The sequence below is a fragment of the Merops nubicus genome, unplaced genomic scaffold (genome assembly GCF_000691845.1).
Source record: "Merops nubicus isolate BGI_N331 unplaced genomic scaffold, ASM69184v1 scaffold12229, whole genome shotgun sequence".
Taxonomy (NCBI): Eukaryota; Metazoa; Chordata; class Aves; order Coraciiformes; family Meropidae; genus Merops; species Merops nubicus.
Window position 1 is genome coordinate 31,092 of NW_008629060.1, and position 22,568 is coordinate 53,659.

The following is a 22,568-nucleotide window of genomic DNA, read 5'->3' on the forward strand; positions in this document are numbered from 1 at the left end:
AGATGAGAAGCACCTGAACCTATTCACACCTGTGAGTCATAAGCAGCATCCACAAGTATTTCAGCTGAACGTATTCACACGGAGACTATTGCTCTCCTCCCTGCTGATGCTTACTTAGAGGAGTATTACACTCAGAGAAGCAATTCCATATCACAGCTATTCTGCCTGTGGATGGGGAAGAATCCTTTTGTGCAGGAAAATGTCACCTTTCCGTGTCTCCCCAACACACACATTCCTACTTACTCAGCCCATCATCTCAGATGAGATGAGCTTTAAGAGGTTCCAAGATTCCTGCTTATTTGAAGGGTAAAATAAAAGGAGAAGAAGAGGAAAAAAAGTTCTGCCTGTGAGGATTTAACCTCTGTGTGCTTTCTAAAAGTTCATACTAATATGTAAGATATGTAAACATTATAGAGCAATCAGAAACAAATGAAATGATTAATTCAGTTTAACAATCTTCAGCTGTGGTGCAACTGCCAGAAGGCACTTTTTGTTATGAATAGATCATTTGGATGGGTTACAGACCAGATTTCAACCCTGGTGTGTGCAAGGAAAATCAATGTCAAACTATCCAAGATCAGAAGGTATCAGCAGTACATCTGACAGCCCACAGAAAAGTAAAAAGTCTTTAAAACATATAATGCTATATAGAACTGCTCTGAAATCTGAAAGGACCTGCTTAAAGGGCACTAATATGAGATCTGTAATGTATTTAATTTAGTTTAGCCCTTCCTACTTGCCTCTCTCTAAAACTAAACCAGGCAAAAATATCCACCTTTATTGTAAAAGTCTACATAGGAGAAAAAAAAAAAGCATTATTTACCACTTCCAGACCAACTTAGAGCTCATGTAAGTGAACCAGAGAGTCAGTGCCTTTAACCCAAACTAAGCTCAGCTTTCAGGACTGTCACTTGGTACAAGGAGCAGAAGAGAACAGAGACCTGCACAGATGAGAAACACCTAGGCAAACAGCCAGCCCAGAAAATGAGCAAGTCACTAGGTGAGGTTTATTTCACTTAGCTTTGTTTCGCTAGACTGGCCACAATGATCAGGCACATGCTTGTGGATCCTCCTCAGTTTTAGAGAAACGTTACAGCAATCAGAGACAAGATAAAATAAAACATCCCACGCTGGTGAGGGCAGTTTTATGGAAGCATGAATTGCAGCAGGATTTGCTTCCTTAGCCGACACCATTTGCTGCTGCTGCACACTTACACAAATTCCTTACAATAACACTACTGGAGAACTTGGCTATTACCTGACAAACAAATCTTTACATTAACAAGGTATACTGCTATATACCCATCTTCTTCTGTCTTCATTTCTGCTTAATATTGGGCCTCTGATACTTGGACGCATTCTAGTATCAGTATCAGATTCTCTGTTTACTTGAAGGATGGCATAGAGAGAAAATGAAATTTCTGTGGAAATATTCTTGACTTACATAAAAGTAAAATTAAGCCTTCTTCCTACTGTCACAACATTTAAAAAGTAATCATTTGCTAATGAGAAGCTGGGTCAGAAAATTTATTTGAAAATCACCTCACTTATCAGCTTCTGTAACCAGAAATTCAGAATAACAGCTGCTTTTGTTAGGCTAAGGCAGGTATGAAAAAAGATCTAAGATATTATTGGAGAGTAGGGAGAGAAACCAGGAAAAGCACTATGTCAGTCATCAACTAATAAATGCTCTTTACAGTTCTGGACTTTGATCATTGACAAGTCAAATACTTTCATTAACTTCTGTGCTGACTTTTAACTTTAAAAGTTTCTGACTGACTGTGGATAGAGAATACTGACATTCATTCAATTCGGGGGCTTTACATTGATGCATAAAATCCTGTATTAAGAAAACTGTATCATTTTGCTTCTGCTGACAGATGGGTCTTGTATAGCTATTCGACCACAAGTCTGACAAAGAACGAAACAGATTCATAAAAAAAAAGGAGAGAATTCAAAGGGAAACCCAAGAATGTTTCATTTCTAGTTTTCTGGTTCAAACTTAGGTCATGGTAATAGCTACTGAATGTGTGATTTAATAGCAGCACTTTCTGGTGGCATATAAATTAACTGGGCAGAGTTGAGGCATGCGATTGTATTTTCAGCGAACTGATGCCTACCCTACAATTGCCATCCTGGCATTATTTCTTAAGCACTAAAGGGGTTTAAAAACTAATCTGCCCCATAACTCTGGAGGCAAATTCTCCAGGTTGAGCCTATGGTGAGTACAGTCAACTTCTTGAAAAATATTTAATATTAGCAGTCATTATATATTAAACATTTAACAGCATTCAAGCTTTAGTCTGATGTAAAACATATTTAACAAAATAAGGTCTTGGAACAGAAGAAATGTAGCTTAGAACACAAATGAAATTAAAATATATTAATATTCCAATTCCTATAGGTCATATATCACCAGTAATTTATTTGATTATATTTTAAGCTTGTGTCTCCTGGCCATCATCAGTTTGCTATGTAACTGCATAGCTTGTGGTGGCAAGAAGTCACATAGCTCTCTTCCACATGACAGGTTGGCATCTCCTGGGCCATCCACAGAGACAAAGTTGCTCTGCAATGATATTAAGACTAGGCCACAAAAATTTTTAACACAGAGCTAACTTTATCCCACTGGAAGCATGGATGTTACTTGAGAGTCAACGACACAGACGCAGAACGTGGACTTTGGGATTCTGCCTGAACACATCCATCCACAGATGATTTTTGTAACCTGTTTACATGCAGCTGAAGAATTCTGGCTTAGGTGATGAAATCACTTTCATAAATGCCTTGCTGAATGTGCTCCACCATTTGTTGCCAAGGTTTACCAAACCCAGAGACCTGGGAAGTTACTAAAGCTTGGAGACTCCCTTTTAGTTATGAGAATGGCAACAGAATGAATCAAACAAAACACAATTGTCCAACCATGTCTCTCAAGGTTGTGCAACAAGAACAAAAACATTTGAAGCCATCAAGCAGTATTTTTGCAGTATAAGATACTGCAAGATAAGATTTCTGGCTGTGGAGCCAGGCAAGGTTGAAAAGAGATGGACAGAAGGGCAGATATCATCTAAACCAGAAAAAAAATCATGCAAGAGAATCAAAGGGGTTTGGGCACTGCCCAGAGCATAAACTTATGGCCAGAGAGTGGCCTGTGGTAGAAAAGCTGAAACAGAAACATACAGTAGGTGGTGGTTTTTTTTTCCCAAGGTGGCTTATTCTGTGTTGGTTGTAGTAAAGATGTTTTTATGTCACCTGTGTCCTCTCACTGGGGAGGTCTGGTGAGAGGTAGGTGCAAAGGGTGACTGCTCAGAGGCCTGGGGCTCTGGCAGAGGTATATGTGCCTGTTTAGTCCCCAGGGCCTGAGGGGCCTCTGCAGAGTTTGCACCCAGGAGATGTAACAGAGAGCAGGCAACGACGTTGCTTATTTACACACCACAACAGCACCAAGAACACAGATCCAGCAAGTGTCAGTCCAGCAGCTCAGCAAGGTTCAAAGTGCAGACCCACAACAGAGAAGTCTGAAAAGATTAGAACAAAGACTTTTTGATTTTCCTGCTTCTTCTCCCCTTAGTAATATCACAAACATGTATGACAAAAAATCAAACCAATCATAACCACAACAGTGCCTTTAAGTAAAAATTACCAGAATTAGAAACATATAGAGAGTATGCACAGAATGTAGGCTGGGATCTGAAATTTCTGATGATAATTTGGAGCTCATATTCCAGTTCAATCCCTGCTTTAGTTATTTCCTGGACAAAACTTTCAGTTCAACCTAAAACCAGGAAATACAGATCAGTTCTTAGGGACTGCTGCTACCTCTTATTCCAAACAGTAACCCTTAGGAAAAGGGCAGCAAAATGTGAATTACACTCACGCAGAACTATTTCTCATTTTCTAAGTTTCCCATAAAATATTAACTGGCCTACAAACTATGCACCAAACAAGGTATGTGATTAATTCCCAGTAAAGAAACCACACTCCCAGGGCAATTCGATTGCCTCATCTCTGAAAATACTTCAGGTGAGTTGTGTGATGGGACTACATACTGCTCAACCTGGCTTTAGATCTCAGAATTAACTAGATGAAAACTCCAGTGATATTATTAAACATATCCACTGGGAGACTTCTATTAAAGACTAAATAAGGAAAGGTTTTTGCAAATTCTTTAAATCATATGACTTTCAATGAAAGAATATGTTAATCATATTAGTTATTCAACTTGTACTTGCATTTGTATTTATGGGTATAAGCAGTAATTCACCTGGCCCAGTGCTTTCTGCCTTGGGAGCCAAAGCCTCACCTTGTACAAGCCAGCATATTAACCACCAACTTCCATGGAAATATGTTGATTTTTACTATCTGAAGATCTAACACTTGTACTTAGACACTTAAATAAGTACTCTGGTTTTACAAAAAGCCAAAGATCCACATTTGCCATTGATTTCTGGCTCAAGAACTTAGAAGATGAAGCCAGCTGTTTAGTCATCCAAATGTGGACTTGGGCAGATCCCCTTAGGAAGTATGCTAGCCACAGGTTTTTAGTGTCTATAATTAAGAATGTTGGCAAATGTCCATACAGGTGAGAGACACCTCTTCAAACAAGGGACAGTCGATACCTAGAGACAGAAGAAGTAAATCTGCCTGCTTCTGTGTGTTCATGTTCTCCATTTCCTGAAAGGAGGGAGCAAGAGAGTCCTTGAAGACAGCTCCTGCAGTCAGCACTTTGTCTCTAAGAACATCACACTAGCTCCTTAGGCATGCTTCAGAAAACTAAGCACTGGCCATGACTTTACTAGGCATGCTCCTCACCAAGGGGGATGACCACCTACACAAACATTTCCTGCTTTAAAACTAATCCACCAGCAGAAACCCTAAGGAAGTGCTTAGGAGTCTTCCCCATCACTCAGAGGATTCAGGTTCTTAATACAGTGAAACGCAAATTAAAATATTGCTTAAAACTGACAACAACAAAAAAAAACAAATTGAGAAAAAAAAACAAAACAAAAACCTCAACAAACCCAGTTCTACTCAGCTGTATTTTATTTTACCTTTTAAAATGCAATAGAGCAGGCCCTTGCCAAGAGCAGGGAATGCAAGAGGTCACAGGCTGCACTTGTACAAGCAGCTTTTCTGGAGGTCTGCCACCAGAAGCCAGTCTGAAGCTGCATTTCTAAGAAAACCTTCTGACAATGGGCACTGTGGGAGTTAAATAACTCCCTGTACTCCTTAACAGGGCAAGAGACCCCTCTACACAGCAGCCCATTTACAGAGAGCTGCCAGGTCCAGCACCTTCACCTGAGCTGACTGGGTATTTGATGCTTTTTTCCAACAGGCTCCATCAGCTTTCAGTCAATGGTATGTATGGTATTAGTATGTCTTAGGGTACAGCCACATGAAGAAATTATTATGGACAAAACTCGAAGGTCAGTTGCCCAGCAAAACCACCTCTACTCATCATCCTTCTGTGGTGTATCATGTGACAGATCCCAGGGACCCTGCACATTCCAGAGGAAACCAGGGCCAGGAGAGCTACTGCTGAGCTGCTGACACTGTGCAAATACACACTATAGGTTACTCAGTTCATTACCTCCTCTTTATTACTTGATAGTAAGGAAGGATTTTAAAATAATTTCTTCTTTTTTTTCCAATACTAATCTTATGTAAACAAGATATCAGCCTTCAAAGATGAAACAGCAAGGCCAGACAACTGCAATTTGTTTTAAATAGAGTAATATTTTTCACATTATAAAATCCTGCCATATTCCTGAGGAGAAGATACAGTGTAAGACTGGTACCTACCTCTCCTATGGTAAACATTTATCTTCCTCTCCCTGCACTCAAAACTCCAAAGTCAAAAGCAGAATATAAGACCAGGAAAAAATGAAAATTACATTGAAGCAAAATGCTCTTCATTTTGTTTGCCTTACTATTTATTTTCAAATGGTGAAACATTAATAAAATATCACTTCTCTGCCAAAAAATGTATTCTTATAAATCTCCTTTTCAGCCAGGAAAAGATGTTAGTAAAATGAGAGACAAAGAAAGACAATTATGATTAAATCAAATGGGGTGAGTAGGTATTTTAGTTTCACTACATGTTGCCTACCTCAACAGGGCAAGGAAACTCAACTATAAGAAAGCTGAGTTTGGCTCACTGCATTTAGGGTTGGATTAAACCTTCCCAAATAATTTTCTCCTCACAAGGACAAAACAAACCCAGAGTGAGTGCCAGTTCAGAGATGGTACTGAAGTCCAAACAACGTGCATTACATAGCCACTGTACTCACAAGGCTACCAGCAATGTCCTTGCAGCCCCTTCCCATTCAAACAAATCATCTCCTAGCTGCACATATGGAGCCTGTCCCTCCGTGTACTTTTTGATAAAAGAGACAGCCTACAACCTATATTCTCCTTATCTCTCTCTACACCAGAATAAAGGGATTGTGGGGAGGATCCAAGATAGCAGAAACACACGATCCGTGACCCACTCTTTGAAAGCAAATGATGCACCATGGAAAAAAGGTACAAAGGAGTGTTAGGAGATGAGATGCACCTCTCAGTCACCTCATCTTATCTTTACCTAGGAGCACTCTGGCCACAGAAGCTCAGAGGGCCTGAACAATGTGTCTTTCAAATCTTGTTTCCATTGTTTGCTGAAATTTGCTGGCTGTTTGCAGAAGATGGGAGCTGTAACAGGATATGAGCATGAAAAGGAGCATGGATTAATGGTATCTGGATCAGAAGCATTAAGTCATCAACCTACCATGCTACCTGCAGCCACTTTGAAACAAATACTTAGAGTAAACATAAAAATCAATGTTCTGGAACAGATGCAAACTTCTCCACCTTCTACAAGATCCACACAGAGCTGTCAGACGCCTGCCAGTGATCTCCTGACCACTGAGTGATGACTTTACTGACCTACTGTGAGCAGCAGATTCTCATGTTTGCATTCACGTGGGTAAACCGTCCAAGAAGAACTAAAAAAAACTCTGAGTCATAAATATGAATCAGGGTCACTAATCTCATGTGATGGAAGAGAATCCCAGTTTGGGATTAGGTAGCTCTGTCATCTTGGAGGTTGGATCCTGAGACTCTTGTTACAAAGAGGCAAGTCCTGAACACTGCTCAAGTAAAACTGAAACCAATGAACTGAAAATCTGAGCAGTAAGATCTACTCTTTGAATTGAGCAATGGGCAAAAAGACCAAAACAGACCTGAGACCAATGGGCTGGGGAGGCTGCTTGTGATCCAGAGACAAACTGAGAATCATCCTCAGAGAGGGGCTGGAGCCAGTGGATCAAACAGCTCCTCTATCAGTACAAGGAGAGGCCAGGAGGGTCTAGAGAGTAGTTTCAGATTTACAGTTAGGCCATTCAGAGTCATGTATGAGACAGGTCTCCAGGAGATCACAATGGGAGCAGAGAGAACTTCAAGCACAGCATCTACCTCTAAAACTGTCCTTGGGTTTGCTCTCCTCAGACACAGAAAAGCAATACTGGTGTCCTCAACAGAAAATTTGCACCCCTGTAAGCTTTTATTCCTTGGGTGTGAGGTTAACCTCCTATGTTTGTTCTAGGAAGCAAAGTTGGAAGTAAGCCTCGGACAACTTGAGAGTTGCTTTGAAATGCAGAGCTCTGCCTGCTGGAAGAAGTTAAACAAGAATGAATTAGTGAGTAATCATTTCAGACTCCTGTGAAGTCCACCATTTCCATCTGCCTAAATCAGAGATGCAAGAACTTCACACGTCTTATCAGAGACCCAGAATGAATGCTCAGCTTTGAAACAAAACCTCTAAACTAAATGAACATTTACTGTTCCAAGCAAGAACGTTCACATACATTTACTTCTGCCTTTTATCAGTATCCATCAGCACTGAGCATATTTCACATTTTGGCTTGGGAAAGTATACAGCGTGCACACAGTAGTGTATCATCCTTTTCTTTGTACTCTCAGAGGTCAAGGTTTCTTACATAAACTGGCAAAAAAAAAGACCTTTAATCTGTTACATTGTTTTCAAGATCCAAAAGAGAAAAAAAATCAGCCCACATTTGTGATAGGTTCAGAAGCTTTTTGCTAAGCACTTTAAGCACTAGCAGTTCTGCATTGATTTATTTATTGTTTTATTTAGTGAAACGTCTGGATACAGACATACAGATTAATCTTTTTTTTTTTTCCCCTTCCTCATATTTACTGTGTCGCCTTCCTTGAAATGGGAACTACAAGTGTTTTGATAAATGGACTGAAAGGTTGTCTGGTTACACCACAGCTTCTACTCGTGTCCTCTGCTGTGATGCTATTATGTACCCTTCTAAAGCAACGCTGCTCCATGACTCACAGCAGTTACTTCTGTGCCTCTCATAACAATAGCTCACTGGGGATACAGGGGCTCAAATGAGCTAGAACAATTTATACCACCCATTTATTTTTACTTCCCTTCCAATGATAGATATCCACTGTCACAAAATGCCAGTTTATGTGAAAGTTATAAATCTCCCAGCACAGACAACTAACTGCAGGCCATTTAAAATATGCCCTTTATAACACTACAATTTGCTGGTACAGTAAATTAAATTCCTGAAAGCTCATCACAATATGAACTAACTCTTCTCAGGATTCAAAAATTTAAAATCAAAATATCAAACCAAACATCCACATAGTCCTCTAACCTGTTGTTAACAGTGGCTGGCAACAGATGGCTCAGGGAAGAGCAGAGGTTGAGCATGCAGTAATTCTTCCCCAGAATGTCCTCCCAGCCTGCTGCGAGTTGAGGCTCACGCAAATTTCTGTTCCTACTTCCACCCAACACAAGAGACTGAGTCTTAAAAAGTGACTGACTGAGACTGCAAACAATACACATATTTAATGAATGTTAGCAATCTCTCAGTAAAAAGCTCCATTTTTGCATTCAAAAAGAAATTTACTATAATGTTGACTTCTAGATCAGTGTGTTAAGTCTTTTACAAAAACTCTGGAGTTTTTCAAGTATCTCAGAATTATTCCCTTAGCTCACAGACCTTCAACTTTGTTTCTGGTTCCTAAACAACCATGCCTCAGATACCATTTTCAGCACTACCCTATTTTATAGGAGACTAGTGAGACCTTATCCCAACCTGAAAGGTTAGGAACTGTGCATGTGGCAAAGCTGCACCTCACTCACCAGCTAGAGAAGCAACTCCACCTCCAAATGATACTTAAGAAAACCCCACCAAGCCTCCCATCCAAACTCTGTGTAGTCCAAAGCAGGCCCAGTCCCTGCCACTGTGGCTAGAAGGCAATGGTGTGACATGCTGGGCCAGCACAGGAACAGAGGGGCTCCCTAAGGGGTTTCTAGTACTGACCTTCTCCCAAGGAGCCACCTGTGAACTGTAGGAAGGTATGAGCTATCCTGTCTCATATGCTTTCCTGGAGATTGTATCATTGTATCCTTCTCTTCCCTTGAAATGTATTTTCACAGTTATCTCTAATATGCTTGCAAAGGAGTCCAAGTCTTGATAACCCAAATCCAGTCAACTCATTGTGTCAGATGTTGAAAGTACTGAAGAACTTGGAGCTTAGTAGCTGATGTGACAAAAATTCAAGGCAAGGGTGGAAAAGAAATCTTAGATGTGGCATTTAAACAGGAAATTCTAGGGTTTCTGGAATATAGGTATGATTCTGAACCTTATTATTTATGGGGGACAATTATTCTTCAAAACCTCAATGGGAAATATCAAGGAAAACCAAAATCTTCTCAGATGAGGTCTGGTGTATTTATCTGTTTTGGACGCCCTTCCCATGTACCTTAAGGCCCTTCTCATTTAATTATTACATAACACAGTTCATTTTACAGATTTATTTTCCTTTTTCACCATTAGGTAAGTATTCCTTTTATATCAGTGAAGGCTACTACCAACAGTAGTATCATACTTACAGGTAAAATAAATCTTCATCTGCAATACCCCTGAGTTACTGGAAGCAGATTTACATTATATGGCTTGTGCTATCACACAGTATTTTAAACATTTTTAAACATTTGAATAACTAAATGGATAAATCCTGAGAACGTTGCTTGGTGTTTAATCAGTGCTTACTTGCTGAGACAAACTCCCAAGGACAGAGTAAACACAGAGAGGACCTCAGGCCTTCACCCACAGCTATAAACAACGGACTCGGCACAGACTGTGATCCCCAGCTAACCCTGGGAGAAAGGCAGCAGCCAATGCTCCTCCTCATTTTGCTTCCAGAATGATTATATGAGAACAGATTTACTTTCTACCTCATAAAACCTGTCCCATCTAACATCTTCCCACACTCACAGCTAAAGCAACAGTAGCTTAGATGAAGAACTACTGATTCATGAAAGACTGAATAAAATTGGAAATAGAATAAAAAAAAAACACCAACCCCCTTTGTAAGAGACCTATTTGCCCAAATCCTGATGAAGGATTTCCCCTGACTGGGGGAACTGTTGATGTAAAGAAAAGCAAAAAGAGACTTAGAAATACCACTGTATCTTTACCACCTTGGACCATGGAGTCCTTAATACCCAGCCCTCACATATCACACCTTCCAGTAGAAAGATCTCAGCTTCAGCTTCATGCTCCTATTGCAAGAGGGTAAACTAAGGACAGGCAACAATCTGACAACAAATCTGCAATCATGCAACAAACCTGTAACACTACACAAAATCAAATTCCACACTACCCAATGAAAACATGGCTAATTCCAAAATTTTAAAACTAACACAACACTATCAAGTTGTTTTTCATATAATTATTGTGTTGTCTTGAAAATTCTAATTTAATTGTTTCAGGGCCCAGCTACAACCTAACATGACCAAGGACATCCTTTATCATACCTCAGTTCATTTGTATTTTAGTTATTCTTTTACAGTTCAGTCTTGTAAGAAAAAGAGCACAACAAGGAGCCCTTTTTGTTCACCATGGTATCTAGACATACAAAATAAGCAGGCAGTTTAAAAAATTCATACTTAAGAAAACAAGATAAAGGATCTAGAAAGGCCACTCAGTACACACAAATATGCTTGTGATCTAACAGAAAACCCCTTATCCAGCTCTCCTTAGAACAGAACACTCCAGGAAGACGCTCGGGTTTGCTCAAAAATGAGGGATTCAGGCAAATACATTCCTCTGGGGTTGGAGAGGAACAATCTGAATTGGTTAAGATTGAGGAGAGTGTTGCAGCTGTCAAATCTGATACCATCACTTTGAATAAAACATTCAAAGAAAAAAAAAAATCTTCTGTTGCAGACTTCCACGAACAAAAATGAGAATAATGATACAGAAAGAATGAATCAAAATTAATTTTTTTATCCTGTCCCCTATAATGGAGCAATGCTATTTCTATGATTCTATGATTCTATTTGAACATCAAGAAGGAAGACAACTCTCCTGGCTAAAGAATCCAGAATACAACCTCCTTCCTACAACAGAAGTCAAGTCCCCAAAATCCTATTAAAATACACAACTGGTGTAGTTGGGAAATCGGTGCAAGGCGCCAGCTTCTAGAGCTACATCTACTAACAGGTAACCTTCAATCCCAGACTGCTTCAAGTAGAGACACCCAAATTAGGCTGCTCAATATTTCTGGCAGCCAGACCAGATAAATCTTACTAGTGTCAACATAAGTATGTAAGAAGCTGAGTCTCTCTTGCTCACTCTTTCTAAGGCAAAACGTGGGAAAAGGAATGAGGAACAGGACAGGAGCTCTATGAGCAGTCAGGCCTGGAAGGAGCCCAACATAAGCCTTTAAATCCATTGAGCTTACATCAAAAAGAACAGAAAAGCCAAGGAAGGAAGAAAATAGATCTCTGGTTTACACACTGTTTACCATATAATGTTCTTGTCTGTACTGTGTAAATACTGTTGTTTCAGGACACAGAGGAACTTTGCAACATACAAGGCAAAATTTCCAACTCATACACCCCAAAGCATGGCCTAGGTGCAGTTTGTAAAAGTTAAGACATAGAAACACATAACAATTAAAAGTCTACTAAACTATGAAGTGCTTTAGACTCCCACCCAATAACACTGGAGTAACAGTTCCTACTCTTTTACCCCAATCATTCACTGTTGCACAGAACCACAAGACCACCAAAGAGAAGACGCTGCAGAAGAGCTTGGTGTTATAAATCCAACCCCTGAATAAATGGCTCTGTCAGTTTGCAGTTAACTGCAGTATGGAAACCACCATGTCTGCTAGAATTTTCAAATTCTTTTAGAGAGACATCTCTAAAACATCAGCCTTCATATAGTCTCCATGCAGAGTATTTTTCAAAGCATTTTCTCTGTTCACCTCTATTCTTTGAGTCTTTGAACTCAAACGATCTGTTCACAAAAGGGAGGGAGAGTGGACTGCACAGTTTTCTGTCACTGGGCATGATCTAGCTTATGTACAACATTCTATTGCTCTCTGCTCCATTCCCTGAACAGGTCAACTACCAGCAAAGTGATGGGGTGCACAACTTGGATGTCTCTGACAGGCCTACACTAAACAGGAATGGCCCATTCTCCCAGTCACCCAGGCATACCTTGAGCTTTGAGTTATGTCAGGCCAGGAACAAAGGTATCTTGCTCATAACAGAAACTTTTAATAACTCATTTACTGAGAAAGCCTCCCTTTCATCTCTGCCAAGCTTTAGGAAAGGCTGGGAGGCAAGCAGAAATAAACATTATACAGACTCACCACTGCTGGCTCTAAAGTAAACTCTCCAACTTCCTATTTACATTTCAAGATCTTAAGCTTTGTGGTTTACTAGTTCTGCAAGTAAGTGCTTTGGGTTTTGGAGGCTGCCTGCACATGATCCCCCACCACTACTGAAGTCTTCCTAGCTTTTATTAATATAATAAGGAGGTCAGAAAAGCAACAATCTTTTATATACCCCGCTAGCAGAAATATTTTACTTCTCTCTTTTTAAAAACAAAAAAAGCCAGCAGAGCTTAGGGCATCGGATTAATGCCAGCAAAGGGGATATTACAGGTTTGTTTGCTTCTTTTTCAAACCAAGGATGCTAGAACATGAACGAGACAGTCTCATTAAAAAGGGTGTGGAGGACTTCTTTGAGGGACAAGTAGAAGAAGGTGTCAATTTGATGGCTATATAACCCTTCTAAGGCCATAGGCTGAAAAGGCACCTAAATTGGCTCTGTGACCTTTCCTTCAGAAGGCTAAATCTGTGTACACTAAGGACGGGCAACCTGTAACAACAGCAGTGAAGTAAATGTGGTTTTCATTTCATGCAGCCTCCCTGAATGTAAAACATCTTCATTAGCTGGGAAGTCAGCACTGTGATTGCTGCCAAATGCAAAATATAAGCCAGCAGAAGTGAACTGAACGAGGACAGAGCAAGGGAGAGGTTCCTGTGATACAAATTTATTTCTCCCATTTGAAAGACACCAGCTCTGTGACTCATGTGCAGAACAGGCCTTACAGAAGAGAAGAATATTAAAAAACCAAGAGGGCAGGAGCTTATCCATTTCATAAAGCTCTCACAGAACATTTTAAAATCTTGCCTAGGCTGCCCTAGCTTCAATAGTTTTGCTTTTGATTTTATTTTTATTTCCCCCCACCCCCCTTGCAATCCTCCTCCTTCTCCCCACTCATCTCACCCTCCCAAACCCAGCCCCTTTTCCCTGGTCAGGAGAAGGACAAATTGCTGCCTTTGTCAAAGGCTGGGTGCCAGCCAGCTGGCACTGCGAGGTGCTGCCCTGGGCTTCTGGCCCCGTCCCCTCGGCGACTGCACGTTCCAGCTCAGGGGTGGGTGTGCAGCAGTGGCCGAGCAGCCCCTCCAAACCCACTGCTCAGTGCCAGCCCGCGAGATGAAACGCAGCTGCCAAGGCAAGGACCGGCCTATTTAGTCCCTGAGAGTTTTCCCCTCGTCACAGAAGATTTCAAGGAGCTGAGGAGTCTCTGTGTAGTAATTACTCAAAAGTCTGCTTGCTGCTTTAACAACGTGGCGTGTTCTGAAGAGGAGACTCTCGTATCAGAGCCAAAATAGACTGAATCCACTCGCTGGTCTGGCTCCCACCGAGATTACGGAGAGCGGGCTAGGAGAACACTTTGAGCCAGCATGTCTCTGCCGTCTCACTCCAGGATGTACTGCAAAGGACACGTACTGTGCATGCTTTGGGGGTGGAAACATGCTTTACACTCTATTTGTGTGAACAAAGCTGGCAGCTTGGGCGGATATTGTGGAGCAAAGAAGCTCTATTGTGTTTGCCAGTCATCACGAGAATGAAATGAACAAATTTAGAATAAGCAAACTGGGCTGAAGTTCCTTTAGCAGAAAACAGGCAAAGACTAGTCAGGCTTGGTAAAAGAGAGTGTGGGATCTTCTTGCTGAAATAATCCATACTACACACTGGGACAGCAAAATGACCTGCCCAATTTACTGTTCACGTAGCTGCTCAAGTTCTGTCTTTTAGATCATGTAGCAAATTTGATAGCAAATAGACGATAAATTACTTGTGACCATCCAGTTTAAAAAGTGACTAAATTATAAGCTTCAAACCACACACACACACTACTACCCGGGGAAAACAGAACTGCAGGCCCAGCCAAGTGAGTCAGTTCCCAATGACAAGAGTCAGAGTAGTACCCAGAACAGATGCAAAGGAAGAGACTCCATCTAAACCTGAAAAGACCCTCTGACAATCCTGAAAAATAAGTTTTGAGCACAGAGAACTGATAAAGAAGAAGGAATGACTGAAGAAGCACACAGAACACACCACCAAACAAAGACAGAAAAAGATACCAAAGACTCTGGATAGGAAGGAACACAAACTTTGTACATTTGGGACTCAAAATGCCAGCAAATTTGGACATTCCCCCCCCCTCAGTAAGCTGAAATCTAGCCACACAGGGTTCCCATTAGAAGCTGTCCTGGCTACTTCCTTTAGCTGTGAATCCAAAAAGGTGTTAGAGTAAGAATGACAAATATTTTCATAATGGAACCATCCTGGGACAAGTGCAAAGCAGATCTCCAAGTGAGCCTAGCTCACTACAAAATAGACAGACATGAGAGTTTACACATATTTTATGAACAGGGCTATTTTAGTCAACATGCAAATCCAGCACGCAGCCCATATGCACACAGGGTTAGTGAGGACCCACACTGCAGACAACAAAAGCAAAGACAGTGCCTTGCCAAAGAAGATCCCTGTTCTCCCTCACAATGGGTTTCAATATTTCTGAACCTTGCAGTTCTGCACGCACATTGTCCTCGTCCTTCATAAAAATCTCAGTCTGGGGGAAGAGATACTATGCCTTAGAGACTCCATAACCCTCAGCACTCTCAATTTTCCCACTCCAGAAGTGCGATTTATTTCTGCTTACCATTCTAAATTACTTCAAATTCCTTTCACAACCTCTGGCTACTAAAAACCAGCCCCGGTCTGGTCCCAGTCTGTCAGGTGTCATGCAAGATTACTCTAATCTGTAGTCTCTTTGACAGAAACCTTACAGTCCAATGAAACATTTTACTTTGAGGGGGAAAAAAAAAAAAAAGCTCTGTTTTGTGCCTTTAGTGCCTGTAAGAAGAGTGCTATGCTGATGCCAAGTATGGGAAACTGGAAGATTTATCTACCAGAAAGACAGCAGCACTGCTGGATGCTTGCTCCAGGGAACACTAGGAGGTTTCTGTGTACAAGACCCCTGCCACGCTGCTTGTTCCCATTGCTGTTTTGCTGTTTGCTGGCGGGCACCTGAGTGTTAACTCAGTTCTTGGTGGTTTTACACATCTGCAAAAGGACATGCCAGTGTTCAGGACTGGGGCAAGACAATACAGATATCTGCACCTGAAATTCCTTCAATCACATCAAAGTTTCAGAAGAAGAAGGATTTTTGAACCATTTAAAATATCCAGTAAAACCCATAAGAGACCCTGGCAGGAAGAGGCTTTTAGGGAAACCAGTGACCTTATTCCCAGCAGTTAAAACACGTCTGTTAGACCCATGCAAACTGCTAGTTAGGAATAACATGCAAGCTGCCATTTCAATGCCTCAAACCTGCTTCTATTTTACTGTGAAAAACTAACTTACCCATTTTGTGTACTTGCCATGGCTACATGAGAGAAGTCACATAAAACTTCCAAAACTAAATGTGGGTGCTGGAGCTCAGGGATCCTGTCTACAAAGCATGATGGCATGCAGGAGGCCACTCAGAAAAGTCAGCCACTGAGTATCTGTCACTTGGAAGGAATACCTGTGCTGCACAGCCACATCAGAGCTGCAGCAAATAAATCCCAGCCCTGAACTAAGGGATAAACCTTCACAAGCAACAGGTCCATCAGGTGCAAATTCTGCTGGTGACTTTTGCTAGGGCAAAGGAGGCAGCAGAAGATCATGTGAAATGAATAACTGTGCAAAAATATTCAGAAAAACATCTTTTCTTTTTCCTCATGGATAATGGATGAGCCCTGAGGTGGCAGTGACTTTCAGCAACTACCAACTCAGACCTGGACTTGGATCAGTAACCTAATTACAACACGGTTTTTGCTTCTTTCATGAGCTATTCAAGTATCTCAGCAGCAATGCAAAATGCTTTGTGTGTGTCTGATTACCCCAAACTGTCAGTGGTTAATTCCAAAAGCCTATCCTCACTTAAAAATGGTAGCTCTACCACAAATTAAACTGTTATAGCCATGAGTAAAATTAGGTTCCACATTTGTACTTTCTAAAATATCAAAGGCATGATTAGCAAAGTCTTTTGTTCAAGATCTCTGGAGTCCTTGAGGTAATGAAAACTGGGTCATGGAGTAGTTTCTCTTAAAGTTTAGAGCGGTGTTCAAGCAATACCTGCTTCTCTGACTCATGAAGTATTCAGTGTAGAGAATGGGAATACTGTACCAACACACATACACCAGCAGCAGTACCCCTGCCCTCACCAAAAACAGGAGGAAGGGGGTGGGGGAAAGAAAGGCACAGCAGATGATTTTGAACAGTTTCCTGTTACGGTCCCCTGAAAGAAATCCAACCGTACTTTCACCCTGCTTTCTGTTTTCTGAATTTCTCCTGACAGTTGGCTCTTTCGTTTGCCAGAACCACAACAAAGGCTGGCCTTGAGTTTCCACACAGGCCATTTTCTCCCTCTCCCGTCTCTGATCATCTCACAAAGGTATTATTGTTGCTGGCTCACTGGGGCTCAGTGCACCTGAGGCAGATCAAAGGCACTTTTTAATGCCCGCCTGACCACACAGGTCTCTCTCCCACTGCATTAAATTAAACTCGATGATTAATCTCTGTAGCCCTGAGGGTCCCTTGGTGCACACGGAGAAAGAAAATATATATTTCTATCAAAACACAAGTATAATATACTTTCATTTTATAGCCCTAATTAAAAAAAGGAACAGCTAATTTCAGCCAAATGCAGCTGCATACAGGTCTTATTAAAACACAAATACAACTGCTCTGTGTGCTTTACATTCACTTCATGCAGTCTATGCAGGTAATAGATAAAAGAACAGTAAACCAAAGCCCTTTCAAAGATTAAATCCAGAGAAGTTAAGAATTTGCCTATTGTCTGCTGGTTAGATTGTTATACTTCTCAGCAGATGAGTGAAGGAAGGCAGTTAAGGAAATGATTATAAAATGCTGAGTAGTTACATTTAAATAAAAAACTACTTCAATCTAGCCAAAAACTGCACAAGCATCTATTTCTGAGTTTGCAATCAAGTGATTAAGAGCCTTAAAAGGTTCTGCCTTGTCTATGGTGTGCAGTCTGTGTCTGACTTTGGGGTTGCTTTAATGAGAGAACGGAACATAAACTAACATCAACATGGGCTTTATCATGCCACTTTGGTTACATTAGCATATTTAATGGAGCCACATCTCTCATGGTTGTGGAGTATGCAAAGAAAAAGTGCTGTCCAAGTGTTTAAACTGATACGCCATGCTCTGGTTTGGGAAACAAGACAAACTATAGTTGTCAACTGAGTCTACGTTAGAACTTACCATTATACATGTATTAAAAATTAATAAATAACCACACACGTCCTCCTCCAGGGTTAGTTATACAAAAGGAGTAAGCTAGAGCCAGCTGGCCCCTTTCCAGCTGCTCAACATTGCCCCTAGACCTTTTGGGGAAACTGTCTCTGAGCTCCTCAGCTCATTTCAGCCTGGTATTATGCCTCTATTAACTCAACTCATTTTAACGATTTAAACTAACTCAGCTAAATGAAACAGGTTAGGAAGAGTTCACACAAACAGCTTCTTCTGAAAGGGCAGAAACCTCCATGAAGAAAACCCTGAAATAATAAAAGTAGTGGCAGGCTCAAAGGGTGACTTCTTTCCCCAGAGCTAGTATTTGCAGAGTGCCCCATCTGCCCTAAAAGACACCCAGGCAATTTTTTCAGAGACAGAGTAAGCTAAGAGTGGTGGAATTTGAGGTTTGAAACTCTTGTTTAGGAAGGAATCCAAATATATCCCAACTGGTCTACAGGATTTAAGTCTTTGTTAAATGGTCTGCTTCACAATACTGGGATTATTCACATCTTTAAATTTAATCATGTGCTAAGATGCTTTGCTGAAGGACAATCCATGTGACAAGATCACCATTTTATTCACACTCAAGATCACCATTTATTCATGCTGTTACTACAAAGACAAGTTAACTTACTGTTAAGCCTGATGTTTTATTATCAGCTTCCTTTATTTTTCTCTGCTGCAGCTCTTGCCATGAAGCATGTTAGTCCTCTCTAACACCTCTAGCACTGCCATTGCCATTTGCTCATTTTGGAAAAAAACAAGTTCTAATCAGTCTAAATTTAAGACCAAAATGAGTTTTAAATAAAAACTGTGGCAGAAAAGGGTACTTATCTAAATGGAATGCTTTCAGACTCATACATTTTAAAAAGGTATAAATTTCAAAAGCAGACACTAAATTTTAATTGCAATCTCAGAAAAAGCTTTTGTATTAATTCACTGAGAAAAATTAGGAAAGTGAAAATTGCTTACTGGGGATTTTCTTTCTTTTCAGTCATGATACATATCAGAATTCTATACATCACAGCAACTTTCAGAGGTAGAAGGATTTACATTGATTAAGTGAAGAGGTGGGGGAGAAGGGCTGTGACTGAAGACATGCACTCCTTCTCCAAAGACACTATTCTGTAACACATTAGTGACAGCCTTGTCACAGATAACTCAAGCTCAGAGCCTTTGGCTCAGATTTCAGGCTGCTCTTTAAGCCACTCTAGCATCGTGGTTTTTACTTTCCATGTAATTTTTCAGTATTGATTTCTACTACTATTAAAGTTCTTGCTTAATAGCAAATGCATGGTAATATATAATTAATATCCAAAGGTAAAGATAGAGTTACCAGAAAAAAATCAAGGCAAAGCAAAATGGTGAGAAGGACAAAGGTCATTTTTTTTCCCATTAAAAACTTTAGTTTGTATATTCTGTACAAATTTTGACTACACATCCAACCTACCCCCATGTGGCATGAAGATGTTCCACAGATCATAGCAACTCGGGATGTAATTGGCTGGTTCTCACAGGGCAGGTTATGTCCTTTCACATCTGCTCCAATTACTCCTATTAAAAGAAAATTAAAATTCTATTTTAAAGAGGAGGAAGCCAATGCTCACAAAAGAGCTTTTCTGCTCACAAATAACTGTCATATATCTCACACAACTGCCACGAGAAGTCTACTTAGTCACTACACAAAGTTATTTTAACAAATCAAATCACAATGTATTTTTATTCCAGACACAAGGTGATTTCTTCTATGTTCATGTTTATCATAATTCTTAGAAGTCTTCTGACTATAACCTGACCTTTATTCTCTTAGCAGAGTAACCACCACACAGAATCCAAAGCCTGCCCTGTTGTGAAAGGCAGTACACGTTTATTTGTTCACAGTTTATCATGCACACACTGTATGATGTGTTTTGTCAGGGGATGAGTTGAAGAAAGGGGGAACTTGGCAGGAGTCTGGAAGGCTGCCAGTTTTGTTGTCTTTGCTGCTGCTGTTCTGTCCATGTGAGACAGAACCATCTAAAGGAAGATTACTGCTTCCCTTAGAGGAACTGTGCTTGGCTCTGAGGAGCTTCTGCGTGCAGGACACAGCAGGACAGGACAGAGGACAAACTCAGCAAGCACTCAGCCTGCAGCAGAAACAAATACCCAGGAGATGCCAGAGAGGAGCCAGAAACTTGCTTACAAAACTGGGCAGACCTACAGCCAAGCTTCAGCACGCACCACATCCTTCTTAATTCACTTCAGGGGAGGCTAAAGTGGAAATCCTGTCCTCTCCTGGGCTGCATTCTTGCATCACGTTGTGCTGCGCCCAGCAGAAAGCAAAATGTTTGTCTTGTCTTTTCTTCAGTATTACTTTTCAAGTGGCACACTGGTCAGCAGACTGTGCATTGCATCTGCAATATGCAGTCTGGTGACTAGCTAAAAAAAAATAAATATCTTTCTCCTCAGTGTAGAAGGAACATGAAAGCGTCTGCAGGACACTGTGAAAGATGCCAAGTGTTACTGCTGGTTAGTATGCTACATTGCATTAACACCTTCTTGTTTAAGTCACCACCACCAGATTCTGTTATTACATCAGTCTAGTGAGGTTTGTCTTATCATGGTTGTCATGGTGCTACCATCATTGGAAGTTTACCTCAATAAGCAGAGAATTAAGGTATAAAATGGTACAGTCTTTAAAAATCTGCCCTTATGCCCCTTTACCCTATCTGGCTGGTAGCATAGCTGTCCTACACAGACTTCATTTGTAAGGAACAAAAGCAAGCTACAAGTAGGGCTCCTACCTCTTATGCTTCATTTTTCACTGCTCAAACACGGACATGCATGAGTTCATATTAAGAATTTTGGAGAGAGTTGTCTAAAAGGCAATTTCCTGTACTAGGCAACACTGTAATAGAATTTCTTAAAGGAGTTAGAAATATTGTTCACACTTCAGAGGGAACAAATCTATTAAACTGAATTGTCAGCATATGTCGCAAATATATTTTCATAAACAATACAAAATTGAAGAGCCTCATGTTTCAAAACGGATCTCAGCAGAGTAAGCACTAAACCACACATCAGAACATCAAAAGAAGTTTTACATCAACTACAAGAGTTATTTCTTTCCAGTATTTTCACATTTTAATTCACTGTTTCAAATAGCTCTTCTCTGTTTTCTTTTCTTGTGCCCTTTTATCATTACTAAAAGATTAATACGCTTCAGCACACTGCCATTCATAATATCTTTTAATCAGAACACAGTGTCACTTCTTAGTTCTGCAATCTGTCTTCTCCTTTTGCTTTTCTTTTTCCTTTAGGATTTTCAGCTCTGTGTTCTACACAGTGTAAGTTAAACCAAACTTGAAAAAGATTAAAGTTCCTGTTATTGACAGTTGTGGATGAAGCAGAGCTATTCAGTATTTGAGATGTAGCCACACTATTTATTCTTTTTACATATATTTGCACTCTTCAACTCTCCCTTTGCTCCTTCTGTCACTTTTGGTCCCCAAATTTTTTTTTTTTTTTAGTTGTCTTTTCTGCTAGTTTCCCCACCTATTACCCTTCCCAGATTCAAGAAGGATGAGTTCAACTTAAATTCTCCTCTCTTCCCAGACTCTGCTCAGTTACCGTGTGGCCAGCACGCAGGTTCTCCCTTTGTGGCACTGATCCTTCCCTCTGAAATGCTTCTCTCCCTCTCATACCAACCACCTATACATTTCTTTTCTCCTGGCAATGATTTCAGTAGTCTGCTAGTGTTTGTGGTGCCATCTGGGAAAACATATTCTGAGATAAACAGGTCTAGGATAAGCAGACTGTCTCTATCCACTGAAGCCTTACCCTGCTGGATGCCAGCAGCAATATATTTCTAATGTTAGAGTTTATGGAAGACTAAAGCAAATGAGCATCTCTCTGTTCTTTAAATTAATTTCATTGATTTTTGGCACATGAAATTTACTGGGCAAATTTTTTGTGCTCTGAATCCCATATCCATATAATGATGCATACTAAACAAGGACCCTCCACTGTCATTTTCACGTGTTCTGTGACAATCCACTTTTTCAGCAAGGTCATTACTTCAGGTCAGCTTATTATTACATCCTTTTTGAGAACACAGGACATGTTTATGCACATAAAAAAAGACATTTTTATCCACTTAGGATACTACTTGACACAGATCATTAAGCAAATCACAGTAGTAGGGACAGAACACATCTAGAACTATGACACTAAAAGTCAGTCTTCCTTTTCGCAGCTGGATCTATACCTAATTCTTTGGAGGTAGTAAGAAAAGAAATCTAAATGATTATTAAACCTCATTAGAAACAGTTATCAGAAGCAAAGTAATTGGATTTAAAATTTAAACTTTAAAAACTTCCAGATTATGAATTCTAGAATAACAAATGAGATTTAAAACACCACAAAATATCCAAAACCAAACTCAAACTTTAGGAGCTAGTCATATTTCATTTAGATCTAGAGATAAATGCTCTGATGAGCAATAGATTTCCATTGAACAGCACTGTTTCAATAACATTGAAACTTTCTGAGGTTAGAGTATTTTGTAAACTATCAAACTAACAAAACCAAACTCAATTTCCTGCTG

The 22,568-nt window shown here is 40.3% G+C and overlaps 1 protein-coding gene across 1 annotated transcript in view; it reads right to left on the bottom strand.

Moving 5' to 3' along the window:
• Positions 1-22,568, bottom strand: part of FGGY (FGGY carbohydrate kinase domain containing) — a gene marked incomplete at its 5' end in the record, with an annotated part of 64,124 nt that overhangs the window by 27,267 nt on the left and 14,289 nt on the right. The window contains one exon of the mRNA XM_008946868.1: positions 19,434-19,537. Within this exon, the coding sequence (XP_008945116.1) occupies positions 19,434-19,537 (104 nt within the window). The remainder of the gene's footprint in view (positions 1-19,433; positions 19,538-22,568) is intronic.